We start from the raw sequence: 17361 nt of genomic DNA, 5'->3' as shown, positions 1-17361 counted from the left end.
CCTGTAACTACTATCGACCCACTCGTACTGCTCCGGGGAACACCCTAAGAGCTGGTCTTCCAGATCGGACGATGGCGTCACTGCGGCATCACTGCGACGTCGTTTCTCTCTTAGAAGCATCGTTTGTGGAGCAACATTGGATGATAGAGGCAGGAGGTGGAGCGGCTTCATCTTGCACGGAGGTTCGGTGGAGATGTCAAGTCATGCCTAGCCGACAGCTGCTACGCTTTGTCATGCCTGTTCGGCAGGTGCTACGCATGACTGATCTTCCAGGGACTTCAAGCTGTGTCGGCTGGTGGTACTTTGCGGCATGGTGCTTCGGTGTACCGTTAGCAACCGCGATGTGCTCAACAGTTTGCGCGCAGGGAGGTGGTGCCGTTGGGTGTCATGGTGGCGTCGACAGAGGACCGGACTGGCAAGGATGATGTGGATCTCTTTCCTGAAGATGGGTTAACGGTTTGATGATGATGGCGGCCTATAGAATGTGTGCATGTGGTGCACGCTTTAGGTTTGCTGCACTAGTTGTAGGTTCCGATACGTTATTGGATGGATCGGCGACGACACCGGTTTTAGATATGGGGAGTGAGAGCACTTCACATTATTAAGTTTGTAGGTGTGAGTAGTGGCTTCGGGTGGCTTGATGTATGTTCTGGTCAGATCTTTGTTGAATAATTAACAAAGATGGATGTATACATCGATTGATGCAGAGGCCAGTGTCTTAACCTCCTTTTCCAAAAAAGAAAAGCTTTGTACTCTAATTATTTCTCACTTTTTTGCGGGCAGTCAGCGCAAGTGACATTTTGTTACAGTTTCCCCTTTCTTGATGCCTTTGCAACATCATTCCAGATTGGAGAAATTCTTATTATGAAGTAAATCAATTGACTCCCTTTGAACTACTACTAAAACTGAAAACGCACAACTTCTAGTTGGCTTCAACAGAATAGCAGCCGATCCAACCATGACTAGCTGGAATTGGTTCACTTACCAAAAGAAAACAATGTTCTTCTTTGTCAATTGGGCCAAAGAGACAATCTTGGTTCGTCAGACAGATATCATAAGAATTTCCTAGTATTAATATGCATTTCTCATCATTGTGTTCAGCTTCTTGCACATACATCATTTGTAGGTCATCTTGATTTTTTTTCCAGTTGTTTAAATGTCACCTCTTTGTTCATTGTTGCTGTTGGATACCCAGGCCATTAGAAAAGAGTGATGCCAAGGAGGCACGAGGCATCAACTTAATCCAGGTAGAGCTGAGGATAGAACCCCTGGGTGACTAGCCTGGATGATGGCTACCATCGATGGTGCTAGCCAGCAAAGCTCCTGGGTGACTTCTCGATGTTGACCATTGCTGGGTTCCTTCACTGCTAATGGAAAATGGTCCTTCATATATCTGCATTCAGGGTTAAACTAGATTCTCATTGGAATTGGATAACTCACCACGCCTTGCATGACACAGCACTGTGGCTATGAAGAGGAGCATGTGTTGAAGAAGCACCATCGGCGTCAGCATGGAGAAGACGCCAGTCCCAAGTAGTCTCTGTGTCACCTCCAGGTGTACCAAATGCTCCTACTTCTCTTCCTGCATCCCTGCCTCTTTCTCCATGGTGGATTGTTCGCTAGGCGGACCCATGGGAGCACCACGACTCAGGCCAGTTGTTTACAAAGTGAAGATTTGTTCATGATGTGGTTATGCTATGTTGTTAGCGGATACAAATATTTTGTAAGATTTTAGTTTAGGAAATCGAGTGATATAGGTTCCTTATCCCCCTGTGTTACTCTGTCGTACTTTTGGTGTCTTAGATCTTTATGCTTCGTACTGACTTGATGCGGGCTGGTTGTCCTGGGCATCCATTGTGCTTTGCTTTGCTACAAATTGAATCTTTTGTGCTTTGTTGTAAACTTGCAGATCAATTATCCTGTGCATTGGCTATACCTTGCTTTTGGTATATCTTTATTGTTTGTGATCTATACTGAACTCATTTATCCTGGGCGGTTACTCTAATTTCCCTGGGATGTTTGAATGTACTAAACACTGTGTTATAATGTAGTTTTAGATGTTGGGTGTGTTGGAGAACGTAGCAGAAATTCAAAATTTTCCTACGTGTCACCAAGATCTATCTATGGAGAGACCAGTAACGAAGGGAAGGAGAGTGCATCTACATACCCTTGTAGATCGCTAAGCGGCAGCGTTCAAGTGAACGGGGTTGATGGAGTCGTACTCGTCGTGATCCAAATCACCGATGACCAAGTGCCGAACGGACGGCACCTCCGCGTTCAACACACGTACAGCCCGGTGACGTCTCCCACGCCTTGATCCAGGAAGGAGAGAGGGAGAGGTTGAGGAAGACTCCATCCAGCAGCAGCACAACGGCGTGGTGGTGGTGGAGGAGCGTGGCAATCCTGCAGGGCTTCGCCAAGCACCACGGGAGAGGAGATGGACTTGGGAGAGGGGAGAGGGCTGCACCAAAGGCAAAGGTGTGTCAAGAGGCCCTCCTACCCCCACTATATATAGGGACCCCAAGGGGGGTGGGCGCCGGCCCTAGGAGATCCAATCTCCTAGGGGGGCGGCGGCCAAGGGAGGTTTCCCTCCCCCCCAAGGCACCTAGGGGGTGCCTTCCCCTTGTGGGACTCTTCCCTTTTGAAACCCTAGGCGCATGGGCCTCTTGGGGCTGGTGCCCTTGGCCCATGTAGGCCAAGGCGCACCCCTTACAGCCCATGTGGCCCCCGGGGCAGGTGGCCCCACCCGGTAGACCCCCCGGGACCCTTCCGGTGGTCCCGGTACAATACCGATGACCCCGAAACTTGTCCCGATGGCCGAAACAGGATTTCCTATATATAAATCTTTACCTCCGGACCATTCCGGAACTCCTCATGACGTCCGGGATCTCATCCGGGACTCCGAACAATATTCGGTAACCACATACAAGCTTCCTTTATAACCCTAGCGTCATCGAACCTTAAGTGTGTACACCCTTACGGGTTCGGGAGACATGCAGACATGACCGAGACGTTCTCCGGTCAATAACCAACAGCGGGATCTGGATACCCATGTTGGCTCCCACATGTTCCACGATGATCTCATCGGATGAACCACGATGTCAAGGACTTAATCAATCCAGTATACAATTCCCTTTGTCTATCGGTACGATACTTGCCCGAGATTCGATCGTCGGTATCCGATACCTTGTTCAATCTCGTTACCGGCAAGTCTCTTTAATCGTTCCGTAACACATCATCCCGTGATCAACTCCTTGATCACATTGTGCACATTATGATGATGTCCTACCGAGTGGGCCCAGAGATACCTCTCCGCTTACACGGAGTGACAAATCCCAGTCTCGATTCGTGCCAACCCAACAAACACTTTCGGAGGATACCTGTAGTGTACCTTTATAGCCACCCAGTTACGTTGTGACGTTTGGCACACCCAAAGCACTCCTACGGTATCCGGGAGTTGCACAATCTCATGGTCTAAGGAAATGATACTTGACATTAGAAAAGCTTTAGCATACGAACTACATGATCTAGTGCTATGCTTAGGATTGGGTCTTGTCCATCACATCATTCTCCTAATGATGTGATCCCGTTATCAACGACATCCAATGTCCATGGTCAGGAAACCGTAACCATCTATTGATCAACGAGCTAGTCAACTAGAGGCTTACTAGGGACATGGTGTTGTCTATGTATCCACACATGTATCTGAGTTTCCTATCAATACAATTCTAGCATGGATAATAAACGATTATCATGAACAAGGAAATATAATAATAACCAATTTATTATTGCCTCTAGGGCATATTTCCAACAGTCTCCCACTTGCACTAGAGTCAATAATCTAGTTCACATCGCGATGTGATTAACACTCACAGGTCACATCGCCATGTAACCAACATCCAAAGAGTTTACTAGAGTCAATAATCTAGTTCACATCACTATGTGATTAGCACTCAATGAGTTCTGGGTTTGATCATGTTGCTTGTGAGAGAGGTTTTAGTCAACAGATCTGAACCTTTCAGATCCGTGTGTGCTTTACAAATCTCTATGTCATCTCCTAGATGCAGCTACCACGTTCTATTTGGAGCTATTCCAAATAACTGTTCTACTTGGAGCTATTCTAAATTGTTGCTCCATTATACGTATCCGGTATCTCTACTCTGAGCTATCCGGATAGATGTTAAGCTTGCATCGACGTAACCCTTTACGACGAACTCTTTTACCACCTCCATAATCGAGAAAATTCCTTAGCCCACTAGTTACTAAGGATAACTTTGACCGCTGTCCTGTGATCCATTCTTGGATCACTCTTGTACCCCTTGACTGACTCATGGCAAGGCACACTTTAGGTGCGGTACACAGCATAGCATACTGTAGAGCCTATGTCTTAAGCATAGGGGACGACCTTCGTCCTTTCTCTCTATTCTGCCGCGGTCGAGCTTTAAGTCTTAACTTCATACCTTACAACTCAGGCAAGAACTCCCTTTTTGACTGATCCATCTTGAACACCTTCAAGATCATGTCAAGGTATGTGCTCATTTTGAAAGTACCATTAAGCGTTTTGATCTATCCTTATAGATCTTGATGCTCAAAGCTCAAGTAGCTTAATCCAGGCTTTCCATTGAAAAACACTTTCCAAATAACCCTATATGCTTTCCAGAAATTCTACGTCATTTCTGATCAACAATATGTCAACAACATATATTCATCAGAAATTCTATAGTGCTCCCACTCACTTCTTTGGAAATACAAGTTTCTCATAAACTTTGTATACACCCAAAATCTTTGATTATTATCAAAGCATACATTCCAACTCCAAGATGCTTACTCCAGTCCTCAGAAGGATTGCAGGGGCTTTGCATACTTATTAGCATCTTTCAGGATTGACAAGACCTTTCGGTTGTATTACATACAACCTTTCCTCAAGAAAATCATCGAGGAAACAATGTTTTGTCATCCTATCTGCAAGATTTCATAAATAATGCAGTAATCGCTAATATTATTCCAACAGACTCTTAGCATCGCTACGAGTGAGAAAGTCTCATCGTAGTCAAGTCCTTGAACTTGTCGGGAAACATCTTAACGACAAGTCGAGCTTTCTTAATGGTGATATTTACCATCATTGTCCGTCTTCCTTTTAAAATCCATATGTACCTAACAGCCTTACGACCATCAGGTAGTTCTTCCAAAGTCTACACTTTGTTTTCATATATGGATCCTCTCTCGGATTATATGGCCTCAAGCCATTTATCAGAATCCAGGCCCACCATTGCTTCTCCATAGCTCGTAGGTTCATTGTTGTCTAGCAACATGACTTCCAAGACAGGATTATGTACCACTTTGAAGTAGTACGCATCCTTGTCATCCCACGAGGTTTGGGAGTGACTTGATCCGAAGTCTCATGATCAATATCATAAGCTTCCATTTCAATTGGTGTAGGTGCCATAGGAACAACTCTTTGTGCCCTGCTATACGCTAGTTGAAGTGACTGTTCAATAACCTCATCAAGTCTCCACCATCCTCCCACTCAATTCTTTCGAGAGAAACTTTTCCTCGAGAAAGGACCTGATTCCAGAAACAATCCCTTATTGCTTTCGGATCTGAGACAGGAGGTATACCCAACTGTTTTGGGTGTCCTATGAAGATGCATTTATCCGCTTTGGGTTCGAGCTTATCAGCCTGAAACTTTTTCACGTAAGCGTCACTGCCCCAAACTTTTAAGAAATGACAGCTTAGGTTTCTCCAAACCATAGTTCATACGGTGTCATCTCATCGGAATTACGTGGTGCCCTATTTAAAGTGAATGCGGTTGTCTCTAATGCCTAACCCATAAACTATCGTGGTAATTCGATAAGAGACATCATGGTATGCATCATATCCAATAGGGTGCAGTTATGATGTTCGGACACACCATCACACTATGGTGTTCCAGGCTGTATCAGTTGTGAAACAATTTCCCAATGTCTTAATTCTGTGCCAAACTCGTAATTCATCTCTATGATCATATCATAGATCTGTTATCCTCTTGTCACGACGATCTTTCAACTTCACCCTGAAATTACTTGAACCTTTCAATAATTCAGACTCGTGATTCATCATGTAAATATACTCAACATCTACTCAAATCATCTGTGAAGTAAGAACATAACGATATCCACTATACGCCTCAGCACTCATTGGACTGCACACATCAAAATGTATTACTTCCAACAAGTTGCTTTCTAGTTCCATTTTACTGAAAAAGAGGCTTTCAGTCATCTTGCCCATGTGGTATGATTTGCATGTCTCAAGTGATTCAAAATCAAGCGAGTCCGAACGGTCCATTTGCATGGAGTTTCTTCATGCATATACTCCAATAGACATGGTTCACATGTCTCAAACTTTTCAAAAACAAGTGAGCCCAAAGATCCATCAACATGGAGCTTCTTCATGCGTTTTATACCGATATTACTTTCGTGGCAGTGCCACAAGTAGGTGGTACTATCATTACTATCTTATATCTTTTGGCATGAACATGTGTATCACTACGATCGAGATTCAATGAACCATTCATTTTAGGTGCAAGACCATTGAAGGTATTATTCAAATAAACAGAGTAACCATTATTCTCCTCAAATGAATAACCGTATTGCGATAGACATAATCCAATCATGTCCATTCTCAACGCAAACACCAATCTCGATGGTAGAGGGAGCGTACGATATTTGATCAACCTTGGAAATACCTCCAACACATATCGTCATCTCACCTTTAGCTAGTCTCCGTTTATTCCGTAGCTTTTATTTCGAGTTACTAACACTTAGCAACCGAACCGGTATCTAATACCCTGGTGCTACTAGGAGTACTAGTAAAGTACACATCAACACAATGTATATCCAATATACTTCTATCAACCTTGCCAGCCTTCTTATCTACCAAGTATCTAGGGTAATTCTGCTCCAGTGGCTGTTCCCCTTATTACAGAAGCACTTAGTCTCGGGTTTGGGTTCAACCTTGGGTCTCTTCACTAGAGCAGCAGCTGAATTGCCGTTTCATGAAGTATCCCTTCTTGCCCTTGCCCTTCTTGAAACTAGTGGTTTCACCAACCATCAACAATTGATGCTCCTTCTTGATTTCTACTTTTGTGGTGTCAAACATCGCGAATCTCTCAAGGATCATTATATATGTCCCTGATATATTATAGTTCATCACGAAGCTCTAGCAGCTTGGTGGTAATGACTTCAGAGAAACATCACTGTCTCATCTGGAAGATCAACTCCCACTTGATTCAAATGATTGTTGTATTCAGACAATCTGAGCACAAGCTCAACAATTGAGCTTTTCTCCTTAGTTTGTAGGCCAAGAAAAATCGTCGGAGGTCTTATACCTCTTGACGTGGGCACGAGCCTGAAATCCCAATTTCAGCCCTCAAAACATCTCATATGTTTCGTGACGTTTCAAAACGTCTTCGGTGCCTCAACTCTAAACCATTTAACTGAACTATCACGTAGTTAACAAAACGTGTATGTCAGATGTCCGCAACATCCACAGACGACGTTCGAGGTTCAACACACTGAGCGGTGCATTAAGGACATAAGCCTTCTATGAAGCAATGAGGACAATCCTCAATTTACGGACCTAGTCCGCATAATTGCTACTATCAACTTTCAACTAAATTTTCTCTAGGAACATATCTAAATAGTAGAACTGAAGCGCGAGCTACGACATAATTTGCGAAGACCTTTTGACTATGTTCAGGATAATTAAGTTCATCTTATGAACTCCCACTCAGATAGACATCCCTCTAGTCATCTAAGCGATTACATGATCCGAGTCAACTAGGCCGTGTCAGATCATCATGTGAGACGGACTAGTCATCATCGGTGAAAATCTTCATGTTGATCGTATCTACCATACGACTCATGCTCGACCTTTCGGTCTTCTGTGTTCCGAGGCCATGTCTGTACACATGCTAGGCTTGTCAAGTTAACCCTAAGTGTTTTGCATGTGTAAAACTGTCTTACACCCGTTGTATGTGAACGTAAGGATCTATCACACCCGATCATCACGTGGTGCTTCGAAACGACGAACTTTAGCAACGGTGCACAGTTAGGGGAGAACACTTCTTGAAATTGTTGGAAGGGATCATCTTATTTACTACCGTCGTTCTAAGTAAACAAGATGTATAAACATGATAAACATCACATGCAATCAAATAGTGACATGATATGGCCAATATCATATTGCTCCTTTTGATCTCCATCTTCGGGGCTCCATGATCATCATCGTCACCGGCATGACACCATGATCTCCATCATCATGATCTCCATCATTGTGTCTTCATGAAGTTGTCTCACCAACTATTACTTCTACTACTATAGCTAACGGTTAGCAATAAAGTAAAGTAATTACATGACGTTTAAGTTGACACGCAGGTCATAAATAAATAAAGACAAATCCTATGGCTCCTGCCGGTTGTCATACTCATCGACATGCAAGTCATGATTCCTATTACGAGAACATGATCAATCTCATACATCACATATATGAAACATCACATCCTTTTTGGCCATATCACATCACATTGCATACCCTGCAAAAACAAGTTAGACGTCCTCTAATTGTTGTTTGCATGTTTTACGTGGCTGCTATGGGTTTCTAGCAAGAACGTTTCTTACCTACGCAAAGACCACAACGTGATATGCCAATTGCTATTTACCCTTCATAAGGACCTTTTTCATCGAATCCGATCCGACTAAAGTGGGAGAGACAGGCACCCGCTAGCCACCTTATGCAACTAGTGCATATCAGTCGGTGGAACCAGTCTCACGTAAGAGTACGTGTAAGGTCGGTCCGGGCCGCTTCATCCCACGATGCCGCCGAATCAAGATAAGACTAGTAACGGCAAGCATATTGAACAAAATCAATGCCCACAACTACTTTGTGTTCTACTCGTGCATGGAATCTACGCAATAGACCTAGCTCATGATGCCACTGTTGGAGAACATAGCAGAAATTCAAAATTTTCCTACGTGTCACCAAGATCTATCTATGGAGAGACCAGCAACGAAGGGAAGGAGAGTGCATCTACATACCCTTGTAGATCGCTAAGCGGAAGCGTTCAAGTGAACGGGGTTGATGGAGTCGTACTCGTCGTGATCCAAATCACCGATGACCAAGTGCCGAACGGATGGCACCTTTGCGTTCAACACACGTACAGCCCGGTGACGTCTCCCACGCCTTGATCCAGGAAGGAGAGAGGGAGAGGTTGAGGAAGACTCCATCCAGCAGCAGCACAATGGCGTGGTGGTGGTGGAGGAGCGTGGCAATCCTGCAGGGCTTCGCCAAGCACCACGGGAGAGGAGATGGACTTGGGAGAGGGGAGAGGGCTGCACCAAGGCAAAGGTGTGTCAAGAGGCCCTCCTACCCCCACTATATATAGGGACCCCAAGGGGGGTGGGCGCCGGCCCTAGGAGATCCAATCTCCTAGGGGGGCGGCGGCCAAGGGAGGTTTCCCTCCCCCCCAAGGCACCTAGGGGGTGCCTTCCCCTTGTGGGACTCTTCCCTTTTGAAACCCTAGGCGCATGGGCCTCTTGGGGCTGGTGCCCTTGGCCCATGTAGGCCAAGGCGCACCCCTTACAGCCCATGTGGCCCCCGGGGCAGGTGGCCCCACCCGGTAGACCCCCCGGGACCCTTCCGGTGGTCCCGGTACAATACCGATGACCCCGAAACTTGTCCCCGATGGCCGAAAACGGACTTCCTATATAAATCTTTACCTCCGGACCATTCCGGAACTCCTCGTGACGTCCGGGATCTCATCCGGGACTCCGAACAATATTCGTAACCACATACAACTTCCTTTATAACCCTAGCGTCATCGAACCTTAAGTGTGTAGACCCTACGGGTTCGGAGAGACATGCAGACATGACCGAGACGTTCTCCGGTCAATAACCAACAGCGGGATCTGGATACCCATGTTGGCTCCCACATGTTCCACGATGATCTCATCGGATGAACCACGATGTCAAGGACTTAATCAATCCCGTATACAATTCCCTTTGTCTAGCGGTACGATACTTGCCCGAGATTCGATCGTCGGTATCCCGATACCTTGTTCAATCTCGTTACCGGCAAGTCTCTTTACTCGTTCCGTAACACATCATCCCGTGATCAACTCCTTGATCACATTGTGCACATTATGATGATGTCCTACCGAGTGGGCCCAGAGATACCTCTCCGCTTACACGGAGTGACAAATCCCAGTCTCGATTCGTGCCAACCCAACAGACACTTTCGGAGATACCTGTAGTGTACCTTTATAGCCACCCAGTTACGTTGTGACGTTTGGTACACCCAAAGCATCCTACGGTATCCGGGAGTTGCACAATCTCATGGTCTAAGGAAATGATACTTGACATTAGAAAAGCTTTAGCATACGAACTACACGATCTTGTGCTAGGCTTAGGATTGGGTCTTGTCCATCACATCATTCTCCTAATGATGTGATCCTGTTATCAACGACATCCAATGTCCATGGTCAGGAAACCGTAACCATCTATTGATCAACGAGCTAGTCAACTAGAGGCTTACTAGGGACATGGTGTTGTCTATGTATCCACACATGTATCTGAGTTTCCTATCAATACAATTCTAGCATGGATAATAAACGATTATCATGAACAAGGAAATATAATAATAATCAATTTATTATTGCCTCTAGGGCATATTTCCAACAGGGTGACCTCGTTGATCCAGGCAGCGTGCCAAGCCGCACTCTCGGTCTAGTTCAAACGAGTAAGAAAACAGTGGGTGCAACATTGACAAGTCTTATTTTGAAAACTATTTGGCTGCTCATGTGGGTATCTTATCTTCTACGAGGAGCATTCCTGTTGGAACCAAAGCTTCTAGCTACCTCTCCTGTCACTCGAGCTGAGGTGGAAGAAGAAGGATGAAGAACACGGTGGACACGGTGGTTTCCGGCGCACATATGCCTGCTGCCCGAACAGCCTTTTCCCGAGCACGAACTCGACACCACACGAAAGACTACCAGAGACTACATCTCTCCTAGCTCCTCAACATGGCTCATACCGGCTACATCCGTTTAAGTAGCACACGCGGACACACGCTACCAGGGCAACAGCCTGCCCGGCTCCTATGCCACTCACGCAAAAGACTAGGCAAACATGCATACACAGACGCACCACGCTAGTTAACAACCACTAAGCACATGCACTTGACTCGGCTACACACCAACTAACCACGTACTGACTCTATGATCTACACGCACGCGGCCGGCTCCAACAGATCGCAATGGTCTTCGTGCATGTAGCTCCTTCACGCAACCAACGTGAGCACGGACTCACGCTGGGACACACCTGTGCCCACCATGGACCAGAACTGTCGCGTCGACGCCAGTCACCACCGCACGGGCACGGGCATGGCTTATTGCCAACAATTCCCTCCTTGTTGATTTGTACACCGGTACCAAAGCGAAGCCCCCAAACTCCCAGACAGCAACAAATTTGGGTACTCACGGCTCCATTAATTTCACCCAACTCTCGCCTCCTCCTTTTCTCAACGTATTCCATGTTTGAGTGGCAGGTTGGAACAAACTACTGGTCAGAGCCCTCTTGCTCTTGATGATTCCAGCATCAATCAGATTGTACTCTTCAAAGGTGATATCTTTGTCGTAGATGGTCTGCTGAGGTTCCACGCAGTACACTTAACACATCAGTTCACGATGCAAGAAGTAGCAAATGATGTGGGAAGCCCTGCCTATTAAACCATGGTTGGTGGCCTATGGTGACATGCTTCTCATGGTTGACCTCTAGGTAAGCTCTATCGAGTCTAATGGCCCATATAGTAGCTCCTTCAATGTCTTCTGCCATGACTTTGCATTCAAGCCAAAGAAGTTGGTGAAGATGGAGAAATTGGAAAACCATGCCCTATTTGTTAGCCTTGATAAGAGGAATCCTACATTTTCCTGTATGAGCCAAGAGAGATGTGGAGGAAAGAGTAACTGTATTTATGCTGCCAAGCTTCTTGAAAATTCTGATGAAACTTGGATTGCGATGACTTGGTCAGCCAATGCGGACCCCCCCCGGCTTTGTACACCGCAGGTGCTTATGCCGGTGCCTCAGAAAGAAAACCCGGTTTTATTTAGGCTTCGGCTTGCACATGTGCTTAGGAGTGGAGGAGGGAAGCAAAGATTGGCTTTCGGTGCTAGCGGCTGCTTAGGAGAGAAAACTGCTGTCCTCACTTCACGGACCAAAAATCCAAACGCTACTTAAGCACCTATGTGAAGCACTCCCCCGTTGTGAGACAGTTTTATTTTGCAGACGCTACCATACTCTCTCTCTCTCTCTCTGAAATAAAGGGTTTCCCCCGCTTTATATTATAAAGCAAACATTCAATACATCCAGCTTGCTGGGGCTGCAGCACAGATATCCCAAAGGAAAACAAGAAGAAGAAGAAAGAGAAATAAATGCCGATACCGGTAGATCAATGAAGAGAGGAAGACCGGCAACCGTTGCACCCTCCGAAGAAGTACCACCACACTCCCAGCATCTCGAAGCGCCGCACCCCAAGCAACACCTTCAAGAAGGAATGCCACGATGCCGCCGCTGTTGCCCGAACAAGTTCTAGGGTTTCCCTGGTACACGAGGGATAGTGGGGAAGGGGTATACCCGATGCCCCTCAGGAAGGTCCCATGGCTCCCGCAGGCGTCATCGCATCGGTGCCGGACAGGCCGACAGGGGTTTCTCCCGACCGACAACCAGCACCACCACCCCAGGCATTTCGAAATGTACCACCCTCGCAGCCACCCACCTGCTTGTGCCATCACGATTACCGGACAACCCTCGCCGCGTCACTGGAGCTGTCAACACGAGACCTGGAGATGGATAGGAGATACCGGCCACGGGAGCGAACACAACTCGACCGGAGGGAGGGGACTGCCTCCACCGCCGCAGCGGAGCCGACCGGACGCGGCGACGAGGACTTGCCGGGCCACGACGGCCTGGCCGGGCCCACTGGACCCGGACAGTCCTGTCACCACGCTGCAGCACGCTGACCAACGGAGTCCTCATCGCCCGAGATCGCCGCCACCATGCCACCACCAGGGAATGTCGCCGCCGAACGCCAAGTCACCGGCCCGCCCCAACCCAGATGGGGCCCAAATGGGCCCAGATCTGGTCTGGGCGGGCGCCGCCAGCCACAGTGCCACCACGCTGCCCCACCGCCAACGGCCGCACCACCGCGTAGAGAGCCACCGGGCCCATGGCACCTCCACCAACCGTGCGAGCAGGGTGGTGCTGCGCGCGGGGAAAGGCAGGCCCGCCGCCGCCAGCTCACCGCGGCCGAGGACGGAGGCGCTCACGGGCGGCGGCGGGAGGAGGCAGGGCGAGGGTGGCGAGCTGGAGAGGAGCCCGGAGGAAGCCCCCGGTCACCTCGCTCGGGAGGCGACGCGGGCGGCGGCGGCGGGAGGTTTCTCGCCCCCCTTCGGAGACGGCCGGCTCGGGCCGTGAAGCTTTGAATGGTGGCGATGCATGGGCGCAGGGCGTGTCGGCGCGCGTGGCGGACGTGTGGCCCGACGCGGTGGGCTGCGTGGTGGCGGTGCCAGTCGCGGCCGCGACGGCCCGATCTGGTCCGGTCCAGGCTTGATTCGGCGGTGGTGGCGGCGGATGGCTCGGTGGCCGCCGGTGGCCGCCGGTGGCCGCCGGTGGCTTCTTCCCGCTCCTGGAGGTCTCCCTCCAGCCTTCATGGGTGGCTGGGGTGGCTATTGCGCGGCTGCAGGGCGGGTGGCGGTGCGTTCCGACTTGGATCTGGCGGGGATCCGGGTGGACGGCGCGGGTGGGGCCGCAGTCTGTTGTAGCCGTTGCTCCGGCCGTGGGCGATGGATGAGTCCGGCACATGGTGATGGCGTCCCGGGGGCGCGGCAGCTACACGGTGGTTTGGCGGATCTGCCTGCGGCGACTGGCCGGCTATCTCCGGCGTCGGTTCATTTTCGTCCGGACCGCTTCGACCGTTCGCTCCATCTCCTCGTCGTCCGGGCGTTACTTCGGTCCAAGGGCTGGCCCTCTCCCAGCTGCGGTCCTTCGCTCGTCTCGTGCCCAACAGTAGGATGGAGCTTGTCTCGTGCCCGGCAGCAGGATGGAGCTCGTCTCGCGCCCGGCAGTAGGACAAAGCTCGTCTCACACTCGGGGCTGCAGGATGGGCGATGGAGGCCAGTTTTGGCCAGCCTATTGGGCCTCAGCGCTGGGGTCGTCCAGGGGTGTGAAAGGCGGGGCCTTTCCGCTCGTCTCTTCGGTTGGGGTAGCGGCGGGTCTCGGTTCAGGTGGTGCCTAGGTCTTGGATGCCGGGGCGGCGGCCCCGGTGGTGGTAGCGTGGTGCTTTTGGGCAGAGGCTACGGCTTGGTGCTGCCGGGTGGTCATGGCCGTGCGGGCGGCTTGGTAGCCGGGGTGCGGCGTTCGGTGGCGGTGAGGGGTGGCCGAGGTGAAAACCTGTTCTTTCTGCGGACAGACCGGCCGCGGCGAAACTCGTTCCCTTCTTGAAGGCGTTGTCGCGGCTCTCATCGCCCATCGTGGGCTCTAGGGGAAACTCTGATCCTTGGATCGGGCGGTGACAGCGCTCCGGTGTCGTGTCCTTGCTGAAGGCGCCGCCTTGGAGTCCTCGGATCGTCGTATGCGGCTTCATCTCTTCGTAGTTAGGGGTGGTGTTGCTGCGCTCAGCGCCTGTGTATCATGCCTTGGGTGTGTGCGTTGTTGTGGTGGCGTGCGTCTGTATCGGGACGTTGGTGATCTTTGATTTATATATAAAGCGGGGCGGAAGCCTTTTTAGGTAACAAACAATACGGCTAGAAGTTTGAACTCACCAAGGCTCTGTAGGGTGCACATCCATTGACCTTAATATACGGTCACCATCACGAAGTATGACCTGAAGTAAGCATGGTTGATCAAAACATGTGCCGTCCCAGGCCCAAAACAGAAGGTGAAATATACGGGGAAAAAAAATCAGAGAATATCCTGGCGTCTACTTGATCACGTTCAAATCCATCAAGATCAACAACAAACCTCAGATGTCTTCGTCTCACCCGTTGTTGCACAGACAGCGCTTAGGGGATGAACATCTTTCAAGCCAGTGTCCTTTACCATGAAAGTGCTCATCTACAGTATCAGGGTGCACCATCCAACCCGTCAAACTTAAGAATATTAATATCCATTGGAATACTATTTTCAGGTCGGAAGCATCAGCAATATATATATGTTCAAGCTTGGCACTTGTTTTTGTAGGATGGGAAAACAAGAAAAACGACTACAATCATACCTGGTCAATTAATGCCCCATGATAGTTTTCTGGTGTCTCTGTATCAGTTAGCATATTAACGATGTCCCCTATGGTTGGCCTTTTCTGTCGATCATCCTCCACACAGCTCAAAGCAATGACGATGCATCTATTTACTTGTTCAGAATACGACTCCAACAAATCACCTGATGCCTCTGATTGTAGCCTAGTCATCCAATTCCCATGTACCTGGATAATGATAGCACAAAGAATGGTCGGTAAAAGAAAACAGAATAGCAGAATGACAATGTACATCCGATATCAATAAATACGATCCTTACAATCTCAGTGAATTGCTCAGAGGTCATTTCAGCACTTCTGCAGTGGCCTTTGGAACCTGCAATTATCTTTATAACTACAACTCCCAGGCTGAATATATCCAGTTTATTTGAGATTATGCCATGATCTATAAACTCCGGTGGTAAGTACCCACTGCAAGCACGACACAACGCGTACTGTTACTGACTGACGAAAATAGGAATTCTGTACTGAGAGAAATTAAACATTTCACATGTAGAATAAGCTTACCGTGTTCCTATAGGACTATCAGTGCTATAGGATTTATCTTCCATGAAGAATCTGGATAATCCGAAATCAGCAATTTTCGGGATCATCTTCTTATCCAGCAATATGTTTGCCGGTTTTAGATCCAAATGAAAAATGGGAGTCTTCAGTTCCTCGTGAAGGTACTTCAAACCATTGGAAATACCCTTAATTATAGCGTAGCGATTGCGCCAACCATGTCCCTTAAATTCGTCTAAAATAAGTAAAGAAAATATTAGAATTCTTGAAACATATATACAGAAAATGAAAGGTTGACATTCTAAGTATACAAGTGAAGCATCATTATACATTTACCAGAAAGACAGTCGCTAAGGCTTCCATTTTCCATAAACTCAAAGCAAAGCGCCCTCTTTGTCACATCAGCAAGAACCTTACTGTTGTTGTACGGCAAATATTCACGTCTTGTTTCATGGCAATAACCAACTAACTCCACGATGTTCTGGTGTTGCAAATTTACAAGATTGTAAAATTCCTTATCAAATTGCACATCGTCATGCCCTGGCATGTCATGAAGAATCTTTACAGCAATTTTTTGCCCATCTTCCCGCGCCCCCTATTGGAAAAATATATATGGTTCAGTTTTCTGTTTATAGGGATATATGTGGCATCTATAAAGAAGAAAATATTATACTCAGGTATTCTTCCTGGAATATGCAAAGATTTCTGGAAAGTTATATGCATGTTGTTGCTCAACAAGATTGCTAGAAAACGAATATGAGAAAATGGTGCCCTTGATGATGCATGCGCCTAAATCCCACCACAATAGATGAAATAAACAATGCAAACGAATGATGAATTTATTTTACCATTTCTGAAATTGTCAATGGTTAATCACACCAGGTAAACTTTTCCGTAAGAACCGCTGCCAAGCACCCGGCCTTGAGAGAAATTATCTGTCATAATCTCCAGTGAATGGAGTGGCACACGGCTTGGCCCATCAGCCATGCTATTGGTTCACCTGGATGTAAACGCAGAAAGCAGGAGCATGTTTACACAGATATAATAAACGTTAGCTCAGATTTCTAAGCAATCTAACTTGTCGGCTCTTTCTTGGTTCTCCGACGGCAATCCAATCGAGCTTTGTACAACGCAGATCTACAGTCGAGCTTTGCACAAAGCAATTACAGCACGACTGCCATACACGCACAAGAGATCGGCGAGGATAAGTAGTAGAGTCAACGGAGAGCACTAACCTGCAGCTGCAGAGGAGGACTTGCAGCGGGGAAATACGAGAGCTCACAATAAGTGGAGCTCAAGAAGGAAGGAAGGAAGGGAAAAGACAAATGCAAGTGAGGAGGGAAGGAAGGAAGGAAGGAAGGGAAACGAGGCCTCTTCTCCGATCCATATCTGTATATCTGTATAATTTGCAAGTGTGGACGAACATGCGATGCGTGTGTTGACTCGTGCGGTAGGTAGGACTCCGCGGTTCATGCTCGGACAAAACACATTGAAGTTGACTATCACTTTGTGCGGGA

At 47.9% G+C, this 17361-nt stretch overlaps 1 protein-coding gene and 1 pseudogene across 1 annotated transcript; one reads left to right on the top strand and one right to left on the bottom strand.

Moving 5' to 3' along the window:
* The first annotated feature begins 10822 nt into the window (after positions 1-10822).
* LOC125542549 lies at positions 10823-12270 on the top strand (annotated as a pseudogene).
* Positions 12271-14848: 2578 nt separating this feature from the next.
* On the bottom strand, positions 14849-16391 carry LOC125542521 (putative cysteine-rich receptor-like protein kinase 39). Its single transcript, XM_048705589.1, has 6 exons — positions 16181-16391; positions 15851-16079; positions 15604-15691; positions 15305-15388; positions 15052-15144; positions 14849-14914 (listed from the first exon to the last, which is right to left on the bottom strand). The coding sequence occupies exons 1-6, from the start codon at positions 16389-16391 to the stop codon at positions 14849-14851; spliced, it is 771 nt and encodes a 256-aa protein (XP_048561546.1).
* Between the last annotated feature and the right edge of the window lie 970 nt (positions 16392-17361).

Source organism: Triticum urartu, chromosome 3 (genome assembly GCF_003073215.2).
Source record: "Triticum urartu cultivar G1812 chromosome 3, Tu2.1, whole genome shotgun sequence".
NCBI lineage: Eukaryota > Viridiplantae > Streptophyta > Magnoliopsida > Poales > Poaceae > Triticum > Triticum urartu.
Note: the sequence above shows the minus strand (reverse complement) of the source record. Positions and strands in the feature narration are given on the sequence as shown.